General features: G+C 46.6%; 1 protein-coding gene across 6 annotated transcripts in view; it reads right to left on the bottom strand.

The window, feature by feature from the left end:
• ZNF598 (zinc finger protein 598, E3 ubiquitin ligase) overlaps positions 1-20,437 on the bottom strand; it is a 31,955-nt gene extending 11,518 nt beyond the window's left edge. For 5 of the 6 annotated variants that reach the window (XM_025173531.2, XM_088152491.1, XM_007438756.3 and 2 more), the window contains exons 1-11: positions 20,109-20,437; positions 12,880-12,992; positions 12,007-12,136; positions 11,701-11,912; positions 9,764-9,981; positions 9,207-9,324; positions 8,923-9,101; positions 8,686-8,770; positions 7,200-7,972; positions 6,561-6,696; positions 4,405-4,549 (exon numbers count right to left, since the gene is read on the bottom strand). In XM_025173531.2, coding sequence (XP_025029299.1) covers positions 4,405-4,549; positions 6,561-6,696; positions 7,200-7,972; positions 8,686-8,770; positions 8,923-9,101; positions 9,207-9,324; positions 9,764-9,981; positions 11,701-11,912; positions 12,007-12,136; positions 12,880-12,992; positions 20,109-20,297 — 2,298 coding nt within the window. In that variant the 5' untranslated portion in view covers positions 20,298-20,437. Of the gene's footprint in view, positions 1-4,404; positions 4,550-6,560; positions 6,697-7,199; positions 7,973-8,685; positions 8,771-8,922; positions 9,102-9,206; positions 9,325-9,763; positions 9,982-11,700; positions 11,913-12,006; positions 12,137-12,879; positions 12,993-19,241; positions 20,030-20,108 lie in introns of those variants that run through there. The other variant, XM_088152497.1, reaches the window with a different exon arrangement.
• Between the last annotated feature and the right edge of the window lie 706 nt (positions 20,438-21,143).

Genomic DNA, 21,143 nt, shown 5'->3' with positions numbered 1-21,143 from the left:
GGGGCCTGGTACAGGACCTCCTCCCAGCCCTGAAACACACAGGGCTGAGCAAAGGGCAGAACAAAGGAGATTTGCATGGCTCCTCTCAAAGCAAGAAAGACTGCTTGCAACCGATGGGAGCTCTACTTACAGCCTCCATTAGCAAGCAGTCCCTCACTGGGAACGATCGCTGCACTATCTGGAACTCTGACTGTTCACCTTGTGAAAACCTGCGCCTCTTGGAATCCTCCTTTGACTTCGGAGCAACCTATGTCTGTATCTCGACCCTCTGGGCTGCCTTCTGACAACTCTGCCTGCTGCTTCGGACTCATTTGCTTGGACTTTCTCTCAGGTCAGCTGCTCGAGGAGCTTGTGACCTGTATTTGGGGCATGCAAGTGACTACACATTCCATTTGTGCTGCCTGCGTTTCCCATCCCAGTGAAACGATTATAGCTTTATCTGTGTGTGCTGTGTGTGTTGGCTGGGACCAGGACAGACACTCTGCTGTAAAAACTTCTATCACGCAACTATTTCTTGGAGTACAATGTCAGGAAGACAAGGCCAAGAAGTTAACAAATCAGACAACAGCACTTACAGAAACTTTCCATTTCCAGTTTTTTTGCAGATGAAGACAACAGGCAGATAAGAAAATGTTGGCAGCAGATTTTCCTGTCAGTTTCTAAAATGACAATCCTATTTTGAGTGCCTCTTAGTTTTAAATGTCACTTCTGGACCAATCCCTAGTTTCTAAATTAGTGATCAGGTCAAAGAAGCACCAGTGGCTAGTATCAGCTGTCTCCTACTGATGAACTACATTAAGGGACATCACCTTCTGAGAGCTGGAGAAAGGCCTGGTTGGTAGAACCTCCCCACTGTCACCATAGCAGTGAGAACTACATGCCTCCTGCCAGGACTAGCTTTGGAGTGTGGTTCCTTTTAGTAGGCACTTCTGATTCTCACTCACAGTTCTTACTCAGGATCAAGGGGCAAAAGTCTCTCTTCTCACCTTTGAGTAAGAGGTTACGATGACCAACTCTCAGGCAAACCACCACTGCTCTGCCTCCATCATCCTCCCTGTCTAAACAATGGGAGGATGGGAAAAGAATAAGACCTATATAATAAAAAAGCTTTTCACCTTCAAGCAGGAAGAATCTTAAGGCAGCTCAACAATAGAAACTGTTCAGACCACAAAATGAAGCTGAAATAGTTCACGTTCTAAAGCACAAGGGTGGAAGCCAAGCTCAGCTGAAGTTCTGAAAAGGAAGAAGCACCAGCCAAACCTCCCTGGGGTGGGGGCAGAAATGTCATAGCTGAAGAGCCCCTCTTGGCAAGGACCACTCCCCAACTTCAGGGGACAGAATGGCACTTGCAGAATGGCACTCTTGATGCCCCGCCAGACCAGGCGGGAGAAGCCACACAAAAAACCCCAGTTGTGCTACCACCACAGGCAAAACTAAGTTCAAAGCTAGATGTCCTGAAAGCATCATGGCTTCCCACCGAAAAGGAATTGTGCTTTCAGGACCCTTTCAGGTTTTCCTCAGTCTATGCTGCTGCTCAAGGCTGAGGCACAAGCAGCTCTCACCCAGCTTCTGAGGACCATGCCAAGCCCCCAAGGATTCAATGGGCAATTGGTCAATTACCCTGCTTTCGCTCAATCATGCACGTGACCGAGCATACCCAAGGGTATGCTTCCATGCCTGTTCATGCTGGAAGATATTAGCTTTCAAGAAATCTCTAAGCACAGTTCTCCTAAAGCAGTGTTGTCCAAACTTGGCCACTTTAAGATGAGTGGACTTCAACTCCCAGAATTCCCCAGCCAGCCATGGACAACACTGCTCTAATGCATTACGAGAAAGGGGAAGGCTGCTTCAGAAAACAAGACCAAAGATATTTGCTTGATTTTAATGAGCTGTACCCTCGCTTTAGAATTGTTAATAATGCAATGCAGATTTGAAGGGCAAATGGTGATTCGGAGTACACCAAGGAACCCATGTGGCACCTGTCCACAAGCTCATGCAGCTGCTGTCACACAACCAGGGCGTACCTTCGAGTGGAAGCTCTTTACTCTATTGTGCCCTGGTTTCCTTCTGGGTAATATCCCTTCAGGCATTTGAAAAGTGCTATCATAGATTCCTCTAATGCAGTGTTGTCCATACTTGGCCACTTTAAGATGAGTGGACTTCAGCTCCCAGAATTCCCCAGCCAGCCATGCTGGCTGGGGAACTCTGGGAGTTGAAGTCCACTCATCTTAAAGTGGCCAAGTATGGACAACACTGTCCTAAAGGCTTTTGGTCAAACTAAAACACGCATTTATATTTTGAGACCCTATATAAGTTTGTGCTGGTCTCTGAGCAAGCCAGATAGAAAGAGTATTAATATGTTTGAACTTTGGTGTTGGAGAAAACTCCTGAGGCAGTCATGAAAATAAACAAATGGATCACTGAACAAAGCAATCCAGAGTTCTCACTTGAGGCACCAATGACCAGGCTCAAATTATTCTACTTTGGAGTCATTATGTGAAGACCTAGCTCTCTGAGAAGTCTATAATGCTGGGAAAGGTGGAAGGAAAGAGAAGAAGAGCATGACCAAGAGCAAGGGGGATGGACTCAGTTTCAGCAGTGATGGGTGCATCATTGGAGGACCTGAAGGACCACTTTAGAGACAGACTGTCATGGAAAACAACTATCTATGTGGTTGCTAGGAGTTGACACCGACTTGATGGCACATAATCAATCCATCAATCAGTTTGTGAACATTTATGCTATTGTATTTGAGGCTTCTTATAATTAAGCCCCGAGAGAGAGCTCTGAAACCCAGATTTTCAAAGGTAACACGGGTGTGGGGAAGGGGAAGAGGAATGTCAAAGAGGACCATCAAGGTTGTCCCCACCCTTACTGAAAAGGGCACCAGGCTGGCTTTTTTTTTTTTTTTTTTTTTAGCAGCCAGACTTATCTCTGATCTTGGAGCAGGGAAGACTTAGAAATGGCAGAGAGGGCAAAAGGGAGAATCAGTGAGCAATGAAGCAGTCACTTCTATTGATGGCAGAGATAGCATAATTTTCTAGGACTTCTTTCCAAACCCAAACCTTGTAGAGAATGAGGAAAGACTGGGAGAGGAGGGCAAATGAAGGAATACTACTCCTTGGACCCAGTGATTATTTTAATATTCACAAGGGTTTTCCTCAGTTTCTGGAATGGTTGGGAATTTGCTAATTTAGACTATTCTGGAAATAGGGCAGCAGGGTCAACAGCCCTCTTAATTTTGCTAAGACAACCTGACCTAGACAACAAAGCATTCCTAGTGTGATTTAGTGAATTTGCCCCAGAACCTGGGTTTCTTTGTGCCAAGTTTGAATAAGGAAAGAAGAGGGCTTATACTAGCATCAGTGTCAAATAGCAAGCATTTATTTATTAGATTTATATTCCCCTCTCATTCCAGAGCTCAAAGAAGCATACAAAGCTTTCCCCACTGTTTTCTTACAACTACCCTATGAGTGAGTGGCCCAAAGTCATCCAATGATCTTCTGTGTCTAAGGATGGATTAGAATGTGGGTCTCTCTGTTCCCAGTACAAAACCTTCACTACTGCACTGCATCAGCTCTCAGACTTAGTGACTTTAAATCTGGTTCAAATCAAACCTTTATTACAGCCTTTGGGCCAGAAAGCACAACCATAAAATACATAGACCTGTAATTATTAATAAAACTTTTTTAAAAAATGAAAGAAAATGTACATAAAATACATTAGTATAGTAACTGTAGTACAAATAGCAGTGGCAATCACCAACATTTGTGCTAAACCTCAACCGTAGGTAGGATGGACACAACAAATGGTAGCACAAAATCGGGCAACCTGGAAAGATCTGTCAGGGTCCTGGTCAGATAGAAGCAGTGATGGATAGACATTGTGCTCTCTACCAGGGTAGTTCTTTAAAACGGGATAGATATATTTCTTCCTTGATTCCCTATAGGGAGACCAACTGGTAATTCCCCAGAGCCATCTCCACATGGGCATAAGCACTGCTGAACAGGGATGTTTTATATCGTCCCCACAGAACTGCAGAGGGTAGAGCATCCAACCTGGCCAAGGACGAAATTTCAGAATTAGAACTGAAGAGAGATGAGATGATGGCACGTGGCCGTCTGAGAAGAATCCATAAACTAGGCTTAAACTGGTTTGAAAATCAGTATCCTAGATACATTGTTTAAGATGACTCCAGGCTGGTTGACTATTAATCACCATGTCAGCCTTACTTCTACCAACAATAATCTATAATTTCTCACAAACAAATGTTCTGAGAATTAATGCAAGCTTTAGCAAAAGTAGGTCAAAACGGAAACACAATTTGGCAATACAGGGGGAAATCCTACAAGCATCAGCTGTCCCAATGGAATTACCTGGAGAATTAATTTCCTGGCTACTCACCTGCCTGAACTGCCCCGAGTATGTCTTAAATTTGTTGAACTGAGATTCATCTTCTTGAAGAAATTCTTTGATTGACTGAATTAGCTGGATGTTCCGTTGCTGGAAGTTTTCCAGGATCAAATAGGGTCCCTGACAGAGTTTGGGCCTGTTTTCAGAAAAGAAAAATGTAGGTATCTGTGCAAAGATGCTTACAGAGAAGCGCTAGGTGATCTGCTGCTGCTGTTCTTTGAAGGTGTGGCGAATATCTCCAGCCAGAAATTCTCAACTGGATGCCAGAGCCCAGAATCAGAGATTCCTAGAGCTGGAAGAGGCCGCCACTTGCACAGTGCCAGAATCCAAATTAAAGCATCTCAGACAGATGCCTGACCAGCCTCTGCCCGAAAACATCCAGCACTAGTTTCTGTCAACATTCTACCAGGGCGTACCTTCGAGTGGAAGCTCTTTACTCTATTGTGCCCTGGTTTCCTTCTGGGTAATATCCCTTCAGGCATTTGAAAAGTGCTATCATAGATTCCTCTAATGCAGTGTTGTCCAAACTTGGCCACTTTAAGATGAGTGGACTTCAGCTCTCAGAATTCCCCAGCCAGCCATGCTGGCTGGGGAACTCTGGGAGTTGAAGTCCACTCATCTTAAAGTGGCCAAGTTTGGACAACACTGCTCTAATGCATTACGAGAAAGGGGAAGGCTGCTTCGGAAAACAAGACCAAAGATATTTGGTTGATTTTAACGAGCTGTACCCTCACTTTAGAATTGTTAATAATGCAGTGCAGATTTGAAGGGCAAATGGTGATTCGGAGTACACAGGAACCCATGTCGCACCTGTCCACAAGCTCATGCAGCTGCTGTCACACAACCCCCCAAAAAGATGTTTGTTTTGAGATGCCAACAGGTGCATCATGAAGTACAGATATAAAAAGAGAGAGAGAAAATGTCTCAGCAGGTGACAGCAGCTGGTCAACTGAGCTTGCCTGAGCTTGGAGGCGACGCAAATTAGTACAGTGGTACCTCTAGTTACGAACGCCCCTCCTTACAAATTTTTCAAGATACGACCAGCTCCGGCCCCCAAAATTTACCTCAACATGCGAACTCCGCCTCTACTTACGAACCGGATCCGCGGCCATTTTCCCTGCTGCCACGCGGTCGCGGCTTCCTGTGGGCGAGATCGCGGTAGCAAGGAGACGTTCAGTGAGGCTTGTGGTGTGTTTTGTGGCGTTTGGAAGGTTTTTGTGGCGTTTGGAAGGTTTTTGAGGTTTAAAAATAAAATGCATATGTTTCAGAACTGTTTAGCCGTATTTACATTGAACCTTATGGGGGAAATTTACCTCGGGATGCAACCAAATTTGGAGGGCGGAACAGATTAACCGTATTTACATTGAACCTTATGGGAAACTTTACCTCGACTTGAGACCAACTTGAATTGCAACCAGAGTCATGGAACGGATTAGGTTCGTAACTAGAGGTACCACTGTACTTGGATGGGAAACTGCATAGAAATCCCAAGGCCATATGCAAGAAGTTGAAACCACATCGTAGAAGGCTGCAATGGCAAACCACTTTCATACTGTTGACAAAAATCTGACCATTTTGACAATGGACAAGTCCATGTAGTCCTCAAGATTCAAGCTTGAAAGTCTTCACCATTTTATATATAAAATAAAAACAAACTATTCAAGGTCTGGGAAAGGGTACCCTAATGTCTAAGATGCCTCCTTGCTTCTTTACTATCGGTTGAACTCCTTTCAATAAAAAATTCTTCTCAGTGCACCTCACATAAAAAAGGAAGACTCTCAAACTTAATTAAAATATGAACAATGCAAATCTAAGCAGTAGTAACAAATAGAACAAAAAGGCCGCAAAATCTTAGCAGCCCGATTAATGCTGCCAAGTATAAATATAAACGTAAAACTGACAAGCATGAAGATAGTCTCCTTGGAAAGCCTAGAGGTTTTTGCCTTGTGCAGAAAACACCAGAAAGACCCTTCTGGGGGGAGCCTCTTTGACGCCCCTCCCCTGGCTCCCAAAGGCCTTGGGACTCCTTGGTCTCCACCTGCATCCCTTGAGACTGGGGGGCTGAGAAAACTGGCACAGGAGCCATAAGTAAAGAAGGAAATCAGTGCTGACCACGTGTTAGCCTGAAGGGCTACTCTTACACTTACTCTTTCACTGGAGCCGGGGCATTTTCTGAGATACTGGTGGCTGGAATAGGAGTGAAGCCAGGGGGTGGTTTACTAGGAGGCATCGATAGCCCAGGAGGGGGTGGGGGGCTACTAAGCAGCACCACAGAATTGAAACCTGAAAAATAGGAGGGAGAAAGTCAAGTAGTTAGAGCCAACACTGATGGCCCCCACAGGCTGCATTTTATTCATTGCTCTTTTGCCCTTGTTGTATCCTAACAATGACCCCAGTTCAATAAAGGTTTTATAAAGCCAAGCGGTATAAGAAAATCAGGTAAGAAGATACGTGACTCAGTGATGGAAGGTGTCTGAGCGACGGGGCAAGATCCGGGGGGGCTCCTGATCTGGAGGAGGAGATGACCCCGAGTAAATGGTTAAGATCTGAGCCAGCAGCTGCATCTACTACATGCCTGACCAGCTCTCAGTCCAAGGCTTGTGAAATGTCTCCCATCATTACCCAAGTGATTTCAGACCCATCTATGCAGCCATAAAGCATTAGAAACTTAGGCCACAGCTTCCCAAAGCCAAATTCAACAACTGTTGCCACATTTTGCTTTCCTACAACTCTGCCAGGCCCTTTTCCAAACCAAGCATTTAAGGAGGAGCACCTACAGCCCTTACCCGGAGGTGGAGGCATCCGAGGTGGCCCGGCGTTCCCAAGGGCTGGAAAGTCTTCCTGAGGCAACAGGCACTGGCCACCCACCGGTGGTTTCTTAAGGCCAGGGGGCTCTTTGGAAGCATTGCACAGCAGCATGGACTTTTCTGAGTGACCATTCACCAGAGCGGCAGATGCACTGGGAAGGTTAGGACTGGCAGCGACAGTCGAGGGGTGCTCAGCGTCTGCTGCCTTCTCTGCAGAGGGGAGGGAGGCTGGCATCTCCTGCAACGTGGGTGGCGAGGCTGTTCTCAGCTTCTCAGTCCCAACTTTCTTCTTCTTACCCACTTTGACAAAAGTCTGAGAGTTGGAGGCTGCCAGCAACGAGGACACATCCACCATTGTTGGCACACTACGGATCTCCTGAGTGGTTATGCTGCCACCGCTGTCCTGCGTGTCATTAGAAAGCATCACCTTGCTCTTTTTGCTTGCTTTACTGCTGCCAGCAGAGGCACCTTTTCTGGTTGGCTGGCTGGCACTACTGGCAGTGGCTGTGATGGCTCTGGCCATGTTCTTACTGGAGCCACCACTCCAGGCCGAGGCGAGGGTCGACACCATCTTACTGCCCGGCCGGACTTTGGAGACCAAGGCGGGGAAGTCCTCCTCTTGAAATGCTGTCTTTTGGGCTGTAGCTGTGTACGACAAGGGCATGGCAGCCGAGACCACAGGGGGAGCAGAGGAAATGGAGAGACTAGGAAAGTCCTCTTCATCAAGTTTTACTGACGCCAACTGAGATGAGCTGAAAGAGAAACCGCTTATGAAGGACATCTCCCCCCCCCCTCCTCACAGTCTTAAGGTAGAGATGCTCATCTGTGACTCCATTCTGCTATTTGGGGGTGAGGGAGCGAGATACAGGCTGGTGTGAGACTCCTTCTAAGCTCAGCTCAAGTCAGAGAGGACTCAGAGGGCAGAGAGCAGAAGTGCAGTCTAGACCCAAGTGCATCAGTGACTACTGGAGGTTTCAAGGCAAACACTCTGGGTGGCTTTAAAAAGGCACAAATGTTTTGTAGACTTCCAGAGAGGAGCAATTTTAGTCACCAGGGGCAACCCTAATAAACACGCGAGGCTGAGTTCTTTCCCGCACCAGCAGGAGAAAGCAGAAGCAGCCTCACCATCACTAGCACTACCAGACATCCAGGCCAGAGGGAGGCTTCCTAGAGTAAGCACAGGGCACATGCTGACCTTCGCCTCACAACTTATATCTGAAGATTCAAGTTGGACCAGCTAGTGTGAGGAAATGGATCCAGGTTTGGAGGGAGGAACAGGGGTGTCTGTGCGGACTGCGTAAAGAACCATCACCACTAGAGATGGGAGAGGTGTCTTGATATTGCCTTAGCCGTTATGCTGTGAAGACAGAAGTCTGACCTGTTTCTGCAAGGTCTTCCTCACAGCTGGTGAGGAGAATTCCTGACCTTTCGGCCAGCTTATTTCTCCACACAATCCAAGACTCACCTCTGCACAGAGTTCACAGCTGGCGAGCCAATGGCAGGAAAGTCATCTTGGCTTAAGGCAGCCTTAGGAACCGCTTCTTTAGGAACTTAGGAAAAACAGAGAAAACAGTCTAACCAAGAGGGTCATTGAGAACTCCTTGAGGGCTTTTGGCCAGCAAGGCAATCCTCTCTCCAATACGAAGAAGCCCTGTGTCTGAGAGAGACCACCACAGCTTTTCAGGACAGAGAGGGGGCTCACCTGGTGCTTCAGATGAAGGCTTCAGCCCTCGCTTAGAGTTAGTAGCGTCAGGATCTTTGGCATCTTCCTTCTTGGCCCGGGAATTGTCTTCTTTGTCCTCCACTCGTTTTTTCTCTTCTTGCCTTTTGGCAGCTACTGATGCCCGAACAGCTGCGGCAATGTCTCGGTCTTCTTCTTCTCTGCAGAGTTTTTTGAAACAACACAATCAAAATGGGTATTTCCCAGTGTGCATTCCAAGTTCCTGACCACCTAAATGGAAGCCCCCAAACAACTGTTGCTCTTACCTCTTGTATCGCCAGCTGCCTCTCCTGTTTTGTTGCCCACCTCGTGGTCCTGATCTGCCTCCTCTCACCTGCCTGTTATACCTATCGACTTCCTCATAGTCTTCACCGCTCACAACACCTGGAACATAAACACAACACCAAAAAAAAAATCTAGAAAAATGAAAGCCGAATTCTAAGCTTGACTTATATGCAAGTCAACTTAGTTAATGTATTTATTCTGCATCTCCTGGTCAGAAGGGAGCGCAGAAGATATTGTCATCCTGGCATCCACAATTTCACCAGGCAAATCCTTCAAACCGTTAGGACTGGAATCTTGAAATCTGAAATACTAAAGTTAAGATTCTGAAAAAAATTGCATTTTTCACTAAACATCTGAGCAGGTATTCTGTGCTTTTTTCTACACGATCAGAAAAGAGTCCTCAAAGGAAAGGTGAAGAGTAAATGAAAGGGCAAATCAGAAAAACAGTGACACCCAGGCATGCCGAGAAGAACCGAGGAGGCATTTCCGGCCACCAGACAGTCCCTCCCCTCCCCGCCCTCTCTCCAACCCAGCATACCCTCACTTCTCCGCTGATGTCTTGGCGCGTAGTTGAACTGCAGGTCAATCTGCCGATTCTGCCTGGCTTCAGCCCGGTTTTTGCTGTGACAGGCTGTCTTGTGTGCTTTGTAGTCAATTTCAGTCCGAAAGGCGTGGGTGAATTGCTCAGTGCTGCACCGGCCTTCTTCGCAGAGGAAGTGCTTCTCCCGGAAGTGCTCACGGAGATACTCATAATCGCTGCAACCGGGATATAGAAACACAGCACGTTGGTGCGTGGGGGGGCTCCATTTCACTCTCAGATGGAGCCAGTGAGGGAAAGGGAGGGCCAACCCAAAGTTATTCCAAACTGAGCCAATTTCTTGAAGGATCCTGCAATCTCATTAATGTAATTTCAAGCACAAACCTTAAAATATCTTTTCGCAGGTATTTTTATCATAGAGTTAAAAGGGACATCAAAAGCCAGGTAGTCCAACCCGCTTCTTGTGCAGGATCTGCTAAACATTCTGGACAAAGGGCTATCCAGCCTATATCTGAAGAGTTTATGAGGCAACTAATGCACCATTTCAGCTGTCACCGTCAAGAAATTCCTCCCAACATGTGACCCAAATCAAAAGCCATTAGAGATCTGAAGACTGCTGTCATCTCTCTCCTCAGTCTTCTTTTCTACAGGCTAAACATACGTAGCTTCTTAAAGTGTTCCTTGGGGGACCTGTTTTCCAGTCCCCTCACTTTCTGAGGAGCCCTTCTCTGAACTCGCTCCAGTTTTGATACCAAGAACTGGGCACAGTATTCCACGGGAGGGGGCTGAGGTAGAGCAGAGTCCAGGGGGACAATCAGTTCTCATTATCTGGACTCTGAACTTCTGTTAATACATCTCAAAACAGCATTTGCTTTTTCACAGCTGCACCACACTATTGTCTCACATTCAACTTGTGATCTACTAGAACACCCAGTCCTTTTTCATGTGAACTAACCTATATACTTGAATTAGTTTTGATTTTCAGTACCTGCACTAAGCTAAGATAGTGCATTTATAAGTTCTATTATATCTTTCCTGTTATCTTCACTGTTTATCTTGTTATTTTTCACATTTTAAATAACTGCAATCCCTCTAGAGAATATTGGCAATCAGTCAGATTAACACAATAAGCAAATAAAGGAGAGGAGAGAATGAGGCTAGCTTGACTGTCAGCATGAAGACTGTTAACCGTGGCACGGCACGCAGAGCACATCATCTTGTGAGCTACTGCTGTCTCTCTCCAAGCCAATACCACCTCAGGTGGATGTCGCAAACTGTTCCAGGGTCAAAGGTATAGTGTGACCAACCGCTGTGACAGGAGGTTAGGACAGCCTTCTCCCCACCAGGACACCCTCCCAGAATTGTAGCCAAGCGTAGCAGTTGCGGAAAACTTTGAGAGCTGAAATTCACACGTCTGATGATGCCCAGGCTGGTGAAGGCTGTACTGATAGAAAAAGGACCCCAGACCTGTAACCCATCCACCGAAAGAACAGGGCTTCTACCTCCAGGCAAGGCATCTGTATCAAGAACCTAAGTGGAAAGGGCTGTGACTGTGGACAGTAAAGATGATGATCTTGATGGAAATATACAAGAACCATTACTTAGGGAAAAGGAGCTGAAACATTTTTAAAGTCCAGAACAACAAGGGAACACCCCGAAGCGTCTCAGGCAGACGCCTCCCTAATTCATTGAAGTATAAGGAGGAGGCGGTTTATGAAGTGGTTAAGATTGATGTCAGCCCCACTAGGGGGACCAGACCAGGAAACCAACTCCACAGGAAGGCTGAAACTACTTTTATTAAGACTGGCAATCTTGCAAGCCTGGTTATGCTGCACCTCCTCCTTTCTATAGTTCAGCATCTGCCTGAGCCATCTGGATATTTTTGTCAAGTTCTTCTTCCTTACTCTCTACAGTGGGAGTGAGCGAGAGTCACAGACCTGTAATATTCTTGAGCTCCATCAGAATCACAGAAGTGGCAGAAATAGTGGTCTCTCCTCAGGTGCTTTAGTAACTCATCATTATCCAAATATCGCTCGTCACAAAATTTACACAGGGGATGGCCACGGTGAGATGTGTCATCAGGATCCCCATGGATTCTGTGCCGAGCAAGATCCTTGCGCGAATACCATTTGCGCTCATATGTAAAGATCTGGAATACAAGATGGAACATCCTTCATTTTCAGTAGAAATAAGTCCAAGTTCACCTCAACCCCTTTCATCCTGTGTAACTCTCAGCCACTTGCCTTCAGATGCTTCACACAGAGCTTGCAGCAAAAGAGCTCATGCTGCTTCCTCATGTGCTGCTCCAAGTCTACAATGGTAGGAAATGCCCGGGATTCCAAGCACAGTGGGCATTCATGCTGCAAGAGTTTCCTAGGAGAAGAAAAGATGCTAAGGGACAACATTCACATACTGCAGGATGCTTCAACCACTCATATTAGTGCATCTTTCCTTCTGCAAGCACACTGATTGCATAGCAACTTTTAATTTTATTCTTTCTTCCTTCCCTATGGTCTGTGGCTGTTACTAAATAAATACATAAATGCAAGATTTCGCATAAAGAGCTAATATATTTATTTTGCATAATTCCTTCTGTACAGTGAAAGACTGGTTTTCTCACCAGAGAAGCCTTGCTTAGCTGCCTCTCTGACTCCTAAACATACTGATAAAGAGGCTAGTAGCCATCAGGTAAATAATTCTAGGTACAGGTCAGGCCACCTTATGAATGAATGAATGAATGAATGAATGAATGAATGAATGAACGAATGAATGAACGAACGAACGAACACACACACACACACACAGTATAATAGTTCACATATGAAAGCAAAGATAAATTGTCACAATTCTTGCATTGGCACCTTAATAATTCATACTAATCAGAACTGAGAGAGACTTGTTCCTTGATCATTTCCAAGCCTAACAGTTGTTATAGGTTCTGGCAATGAAGTGCTGCCCAGAGCATCTCCTGGAAGGGTTCTTCATTCACTCTCCAATAGCTCAAGCAGCCCCAGACAATTTCTGAAATGTACTTGACATGGAAATCATAGCTGTTCCTTTGGTGACCAGTCAGTGCATCTGTATTATCCTAGGAGAATAAGCTAAAGAACATTTACCTATAGAGAGCATAAACCTTTCCATCAGTAAAATAGATGTCATATTTCTTCTCATGTTGTAATTGGCTAAGTATTATTGTTGAAAAGGGTGGCAGCTTCTTCCCAAAAACCACCTGCGGAAGAAGAAGTGGGAAGAGTTAGGGAACACAGAATGTCCAGGCCCCTAATGGCTTGCACAAGGAGGCTCCCTGGTGCAACTCTGATAGCTGAATTTATATTCACAAGTGAGATCATCATGCAAAGAAAGAATATGGGGAGCTCAAACCCCAGGTGAACGTCATCCTAACCTATCCTGCACAAATAAAAGAGGAAAAACAAAACTGGCCCATAGCACATCTCTTCCAACAGACCCAAAAGAACAGAAGCAGTGGTCTCACCCGGCTTAGCTATTTAGCACACAAGCACTTGAGAAGTTCAACTTTTGCTTTCAGTGAAGTAGAGGTTTGTCTCATGGCTGCAGTAACAAGGTTAAATTGGGCAACTGTTGTTGAAAAAACACAGAGCAGAAGGCAAATAAGTTCCTCATACATTTTCATACTTTCCAGCAAGGTATGGGGAATAGAACTGCTCACAGCCACTGCAGAGTTGATGTTTTCAAGGGCTAGGACTTTGAGGATGGAAGTTTCTGCCCTTTTTGAGCTCTTCTCCACCAGAAAGAGAAAAGGAGTAACCACTTTCTATTTCTCTCCCTCCAATGCTCTGCAGAGTGGATGAAGTGCTTTTCTTTATGCAGGACTGGAGAGTGAACCACTCCATGCCTCCTCCTGTACAAAGGAAGAGTACACGTCTCCATTATGTGAGGAGGCAGGATATGATTGCACTTCTATTCCTGCTCGGACGAAGGCCACACGATGGCAACACAGACTGCCTCTTTTCCAACTTGGATGGACTGCCTTCTGTGGGAGTGATTTTGTGGAAGGAAAGGATGCCCTGCTTCGCCCTGTATAGCAGATGTGATATTGTGTGGGTCATATCCACCCCAAGGGCCAAATGTTTGCCTCCCCTGCCTTAAAATGCCATTCTCCCCAAACTCAATGCAAGACCTCAAACCTCAAGTTAGCAACAACAGCTGTCATACATTTTAGGAATATCAGGGTTTGGAGGGGGCTTTCACTATTCTGAAGGGACAACTGAGATTACACTTCAACAATTTCATTGGAGCTTAAAAGAAAGTTAGCAAAGATCCATCTGTGGCTCACCCCACCTCCTTTAGAGGTTGGCTACCCAGCTGATGTTTCACTTCCCATAATTTAAACATTATGTAAGAGGAAATGCCTCTAGCTAGTGACACACTGTTCCAAGAATAAATGGAATGCCTCATCTAATCAGACACAAGGGGGGAAAACCCAAGGGAGCAATCATACAAGATGACTGGGGAGATGCCTCCCTGGAGGAAGCTAATCAGGAGCAAAAGAAGCTACACAGGGGAGAGAACATTTCCTAGAAAACTAGGGGGACCCGCAAGCCGAGGCCACCCATACCGTCCGGGGAGACAGAAATATTCATAATCAGCTTGTGCATCTTTTGCATACTTCTCAGGCCAGAAACGATGGAGCCCACCCAAAACACACCCCTCCACCAGAAAAGGCACAGAAAGAGGAGCAGTGCTACGAAAGGCAACCTCCTGTCCTTCAGGCTCACCAGCCTCAACCAGAGTGGTCCAGAGGCTGGAAAGGATGGCTCCATCCTTCTTTTTTCTCTTCCTTAAAAATGCAACAGTCCAGCAGGCCTAAACCCAGCACTTCCTAGTAGTAGGGAAGGAGAAACAAGCGGGGATAAAATCGCTGAAAAACCACTGCCAATTACAGTGGGCAAGAATGGGTTTGATCCAGACCATTTCTCTTGGATGAGCATTCCCAGTCCAGATGCCCTTCAGAGGCGCCCTGGGCACTTCTGGCCAGGGTGGCTCAAGACCCACTGCCAGGGTTTCCCAGTGGAAAAGGCCAGAAAGGGAACAGCTGTAGAGAAAGAGAGGAGCTGCTCTTCCAACATGGGAGATCTGGACTGCCCAGCCCTCCAAGGCACTGCTGGCTGGATGCTAACCACGAAATGGAGTATTCTCCCGACTCCCAAGTTAACCCAGTTTGCTGCTGCAAGCATTCGAAGTCCTGCCCATTGCAGAGCCAGTACAAGGAGAGCCCAAGATCCTCACAATCTACTTTGACACAGAAAAGGAGCAGTAGCACAATACTGTACTACAAACACAAAGGGGAGAAACCAGTTCACAATTAAGGAAGATAATGATATAGTTGTCTTTAAATTAAGCACAGGAAATATCCCAACCATTTTGTATACAGCATGGAATTCTCTCTTGGAAGATCTTGTTCTTTTTCCTGTTACCAATTCTCTTTTAATTAAAAAAAAGTTGCATTTACAATGAAAAAGCTAATAAGGGAAAATACCTGACCTGTGAAGGTATAGCTATACAACTCAGCACTGGAAATCATTCTATTTATTCATATAATCATATAATATTATAAACATAATAATGATTATTAAATTAGTATATATTATAATGTTATTTGTTAAATACGTAAATGAGATATGCCTCCATCCAAGCTGATTCTCTCTAATGTCAGTCTTTACAAATGGCACCCTCAGACCTTCTGGGGCAGCCCTCTCTCCTGTCCTTCCCTGCCTGCTAAAAGCCTTTTTAGATCTGTTTCCTCACCTTAAGTAAAAAATACGCCTCAAGTAAAACAAAAAACAAAAAAAAAACTTGTTCTACAGACTAGGACCTGAAAAGCCCTGAATGCCAACAGGTAAAGGCCTCCCCAGCCAGAGGAAAAGAGCTCATTGGACCTTGATCCTCAAAGCAAAACACAAGCTGCTGCGCCCAGGGCAAAAGTGATTCACTTCCGACTGGATGGAAGCCAAGGGGAAAAAACACAATCATTACGTTTCTTTTTCCCCTAAAGAACCTGTATCAATAGCAACAGGTCCAAAGTAGGACATCCCCCAGCTAGAAGGCCACTGGCAGCATTTACTCCACCAACGTTCATACTTCCTTGCTAAATGAACCACAGTACCAGGCAGATTCCCAAGTATCCAGGAATATCAGTGAAAAGACCAGTTCTGCACTGGGAGCTGACAAGATCTTCTTATACACCTTCTCCTTGTTTAGCGACTGCAATCCAGTCCTTAAATCGGAAGCAAAATGGTTGCCAAGCAAACACATGAGAGAGAGAGAGAGAGAGAGACAGACAGACAGACAGACACTGACTGACTGACTGTAAAGATTGCTGGTTGCTGCCATCTCATTTAAATAAAGTTCTCTTATGCAGCAATACCAGTGTTAACTCTCACTCTGGTGTATATTGTTGTCAGATGCAGAAATTTGGGCATAAGTGCACGCATTGGTCAGAAAATGATTTATTTAAAAAAATCATTACTGTATTTGTGAACAGTCACTAAACAAGGTAGCAACTAAATGAGGAGGGGCTGTATTTTCAGGACAGAAGAGAACGTTCACTTGCTTACAGATGGATCAAAAGCAGGGAAACTGACCCCCAAGACGTCATGAGACATGAATCCCACCAACCTCAATTAACAGAATCAACTGTTCGGGGATGATGAAAATTTAACACTGAGAGGTGAGATATGGGATCCTAAGCTCAGTAGAGAAGTATAACAGAGGGCTCATGTACTGAATCCCATGGTGGTACTCAAAACATTGAGCAATTATTGAACTGTGTAGAGATTATCAAAAAAATTCCCTGCATAATCTGGCAATCCTACAAAATTTGAAGGATTCAGACAACAGAATTCAGAGGAACTCTAGCAGAAATCTTGTGAGGCACAATTCTCAGTAAGGGTAGTCCTAATTTGTGAGTAAGGTGGTGACAAGGACCAGGAGATAAGTGGAAGTTGGAATGGAATAATGGTGCAAAGTCTCAGTATCCTTTAAGTACGCTAGATGACAGTTCCCAGTTTGCCTAGCAAGAACTGCAGTCTATCACATCTGTAAAGCATCAGAGGGAAGGCTGCTATAGAGAGGCCAGACTACAGGAAAACCATACAAATTATTCTAAATTTCTTGGAGAAGTAAATGTCATTATGCTAGCTACAAGCATAATAAAATTTATCAGATGAATAACCTATTTCTGAAAAGGTATGTTTATTCTATTTATTAGATTTATTATACCTCAACTCTCTGAACCAGGCACATGAAATCAAAATGTCATGGCATTATAACCACAAGAACAAGAAACCAAAGAGGCTTTATTGCACAAAGAAATCTGCCATGAATTAGGAGACACAATCCACCAACAGAATGAGCCTGTACCTCCATTTCTGTATGTATAGGAAATACCTAATGATTAGATTAAGTGACTGCCTCACTCTTTCATTCCTAGTCAAGAAGTTATGAGGAAAACAAGATTGTAGCAAATATTCCAAACTAGAGTATTAGGGAAACCCACTGTGATTATGAGAACACATGAAGCTCAACTGTTTGCCAGCAACTGTTCATGCACTTCAAACACTGCCTAGATATGTAAAGGCTTTAGCCAGCAGGAAAGAACAGAACACAACACACTCCCTGCAGTGTTTGTCTCAATCTATTGACACTATCCGTCCATCCATCTTCATAGGAAGAGATGAAGTGTCCGTGGCAAGATGCTCTGCTGATCTCTCCAAGACTGGAGATGGAGTGGGGGAGTGGAGAACAAGAGCTACAAGGATGGAGTTTTCTCCTTCCACTAAGGGGAGACTATTTCACAACTGCTGTGAAATGGCTTCCACTCAGTGTTCAGTCATTCAAGGAAATGGCCTGGCATTTTCCCTACAGCTCCCAGAAGGCATCATGAGCTTGGGTCCTCCAACAATGTTAAGTATATGTTCCTATTTTGAACATCAAAGAGCTGACTCTCTCTGTCAGTCTTAAAACCAAATTTGAGGTCTTCCACCAGCAATACAACTATTGCATAAAATTTTCTTCTGGAGAAAGAACACACTCAAAAGAAGAAGAAGAAAAGAAGTTGATCAACACCAGTGACACAAAAATGGAGATCAATGTAACCTTATACACCTGTCACTGCTTATGTGGAAACTGCCCAGCACACCATCAGGGCCCCCTACTCAAGGCTCTCTGGGTGATAGTCACACTACTCTTGCAGTTAAGTCATTTCGCTCCCCCCCCCCATATTAAACTGGAATTTGTCTTCCTGTAACATAAATCCATTATTCCATGTCCTTTCTATGGATCAACAGAGAACAAGGCCTTATACTTCTTTTTGTGTGATATTTCTTCAGGTACTTATAAAATACTATCATATCTTCTCTCAGTTTCTTTTCATAAATGTGGTTTTTAGTCTCTGTTCGCCACCCTTTTATTAACCTATTCCAGCTTCTTAAAGTGATTTTTTAAGAGCAGTATACAAAACTAGCCACGGTTCTCAAGGTGAGGTTTAATCACTGTAAACTATAACAGAACTGTTGCTTCCTGTCATTTCTGTGCATCTGTTAATGTAGCCTAGAATTGTATTTCCATTTTTAGCAGCCTTGTTACACTGCAGACTCAAATTCAGTTTACAGTCAACTATATCCCAAGCTCTTTTCCACACATACTACTACCAAGACAAGTGATTTCCTATGCTACATCTGTGCCTTTGATTTCTTTTTTGTAAATTAAGTACACGCATTTGTCTCTATTAATTTCCACTGCTGTTTTCAGCCCGCGCCTAACTTACCCAGATTATTTGGGGCTTTGTTTCTGTCTTCTAGTGTACTGGATATCCCATCCAGCTTTGTATCATCTGCAAATTTTGACAACCATTCTCCTCACTCTTCAGCCAATGAAGACTGGACAGCAATTAACAAAAATATTGAAAAGCACCAGCCCCAGGACTGAATCCCGGGACACCCCTCTTAAAATCTCACTCTGCTTGGATCAGAGCCTGTTAATGAGCACTTTCCAGCCACCTAACAGATATGCTATCCATGCCATATTTATCAGGAAGTCATGGGGTATTCAGTCAAATGCTATGCCGAAATCAAAATAAATTATATCCACAGCATTCTCACAATCTACTAAAGAAGTTATTTTATTATTTCAAAAAATGAAATAAGGGGTGTCTGTCCAGATCTCAAGCATACCCACAAGTGAATTGCTATTGAACTCTTATTTTCAAGACAAGTGGGGCAAAGTACACCGGAAGCAATCATTAGCTACAATCATTCAACTTATCTTGGCCTGGCAGAGGATACTGCATTCAGCCCAAGAAAGACGAAACAGTCTCCTTTAATCATGTCAACTACCATTCAGAGTTTTTATCAGTACAAAATTGGGCTGCAATTAATGGTTTGAACGCCAGTGTTCAATGAATGAAAAGAAATCCCCAGTTAAATAACGCCAAACCTGCCTTAAAAAAGGGAACGCGTCCACTTAATACGAGCGCAGATAAAACTGCCGGCCATAGGTCGTATCGGATTTCTCTCCCAAACGGCAGACGTTCATTTTCTATTCTTCAGAAAGACAAAAGTCGTCTAACCGATACCCCCAACCCGCCCCTGAGGAAGCGAGGAGGGTCCCTGGAGCGGTGCGAGACTTGCCGGATTAAATCGAAGGCCAGCCCGGAGCGTGGCCGACCCAGCTGGGCAGCCCGCCCACCCAGGAGGAGGGCAATCGGACGCGGGTCCCGCTCCCCGCCGTCCCCTGAGCAGCCGATCCGGGCTGGAAGGCTTGATTTCCACCCTCGCTGCGCCAAGCGAGGGACCAGATCGCCCGGGAGGGGCCGGGCCGGGCCGGGCCCGGCCCCCCTTTCAGGCCTCGCCCTCCCTCCCGCGCGCAGCCCGCCGGAGTCAGACGGAGCCTGTCTGGGAGAGGAGGCGAGGGGCGTCCAAAGCCCCCAGAAAGGCCGCCCCGGAGTCGACCCAGCCTCCCCACAGGTCGCCCGGAGGCTCCTCCGGGACTCGCCGCCGCCGCCTCCCGAGGGAGCTCCGCGCTCCAGCCGGGCCGCGCCCGCAGGCCCGGAGGCCGCCCCCGCCTCCCCTCTCCACGGCAGCAGGGACGCCCCAGGTAGACTGCTCCCGAGGAAGGAGGCTCCCCGCTCCAGCCGCCGCTTCCCCCTCGAACGGCGGCGCCGCTGCCGCCTCCATCCTCCTCGCCCGTTCTAACAGCGGCGGCGCTACCCCGCCGAGGACGATGGGAGTCGTAGTCTACCGCAACAGGCGGCTGCGGCGGGCGGCCCCGCTTCCCGGCAGCCTTCCCCGGCAGCGCCGCTGCTCACCTGGGCCAGCTCCTCCCGGCAGACGGCGCAGTAGCGGACCCCGCAGAGCGCTCGCATCCGCACGGAGCACCGGTAGCAGATGGGGTGCTCGCAGCGGCCCAAGGCCACCACCTCCAGCTCGCCGCAGCACAGCACGCAGCTGCCCGGCCCGTCCGCGCTGCGCGACTCCAAGGGAGGCGAAGCCGCCATGGCGCCCCAACGCCCGACTCGACGCGACTGCCCGGACGGCCACGCCGCCGCCGCCGCCGCCGCTGCGGCCTACTAGGCCCTACGCGCAGCCTAGCAACCGCCCCTCGCCCGCACAAAGATGGAAGCCTAGAGCGCCGCCCCCGCGCCGGGCCGAAGAGCCAGACGGCCACGCCTAAAGATGGGCGCCTAGGCAGCAACTTCCGGGCTTCGCTGCTGTTTTTTTTTTCTCCCAGGAGGCGGCGACAATGGGGAAATCTCGGACAGCAGCTTGTGGTTGCTTTGCCGAGCCTTTCCCGCTAGGCAGCGCACGGCGGAAGAGTAAACTTTGCTGAGTGATTAAGTCCCCCCGCCTTATTCTGGGATCCCGCCGCGGGATTTCCTAGTAGTGCCCCATCCACGACATATCCAAGCCTAACCCTTCTTATATTTTGGGGACCAGCGAGGTCTGTCTGGCATCACAGCGCTAGAAGGGACCGCAAGGATCATCTGCTCTGCAATGTGCAGGGAAACTAATTAAACCTTCCCCAGAAGTTAGGGTCTGCGGCCCTCCCCAGTCTGGAGCACTATTAACAACGTCAGCAATTGCGATGTTCTTGGTAGGTGTACCCGGAAGTTCCGTATCCAAACAACTCTACTCTCTTTGTCTCCCTCCTCCACGGACTTCCCTTCTCTCCGCCCCCTCTGAGCTTAGAGTCGCTCTAGGGCCGCCCCTCTCTGTCTCCTAGAACGCCTCCCCGCTCCGCCCCGGAGCTCCCAGAGCGTCGCAGCCGCCGCGATCCCAGCATGGTGTACGGCGCCCTCTTCAGGCAGGAGGTTGTGTTTGCAGCACAGAATGCGAGCTGGCGT

This window comes from Python bivittatus, unplaced genomic scaffold, assembly GCF_059951505.1.
Source record: "Python bivittatus isolate LINGU-HERP-01145 unplaced genomic scaffold, Pbiv_v1 ctg000030_np1212, whole genome shotgun sequence".
Taxonomy (NCBI): Eukaryota; Metazoa; Chordata; class Lepidosauria; order Squamata; family Pythonidae; genus Python; species Python bivittatus.
This window is presented reverse-complemented; position numbering and strand designations above follow the sequence as displayed.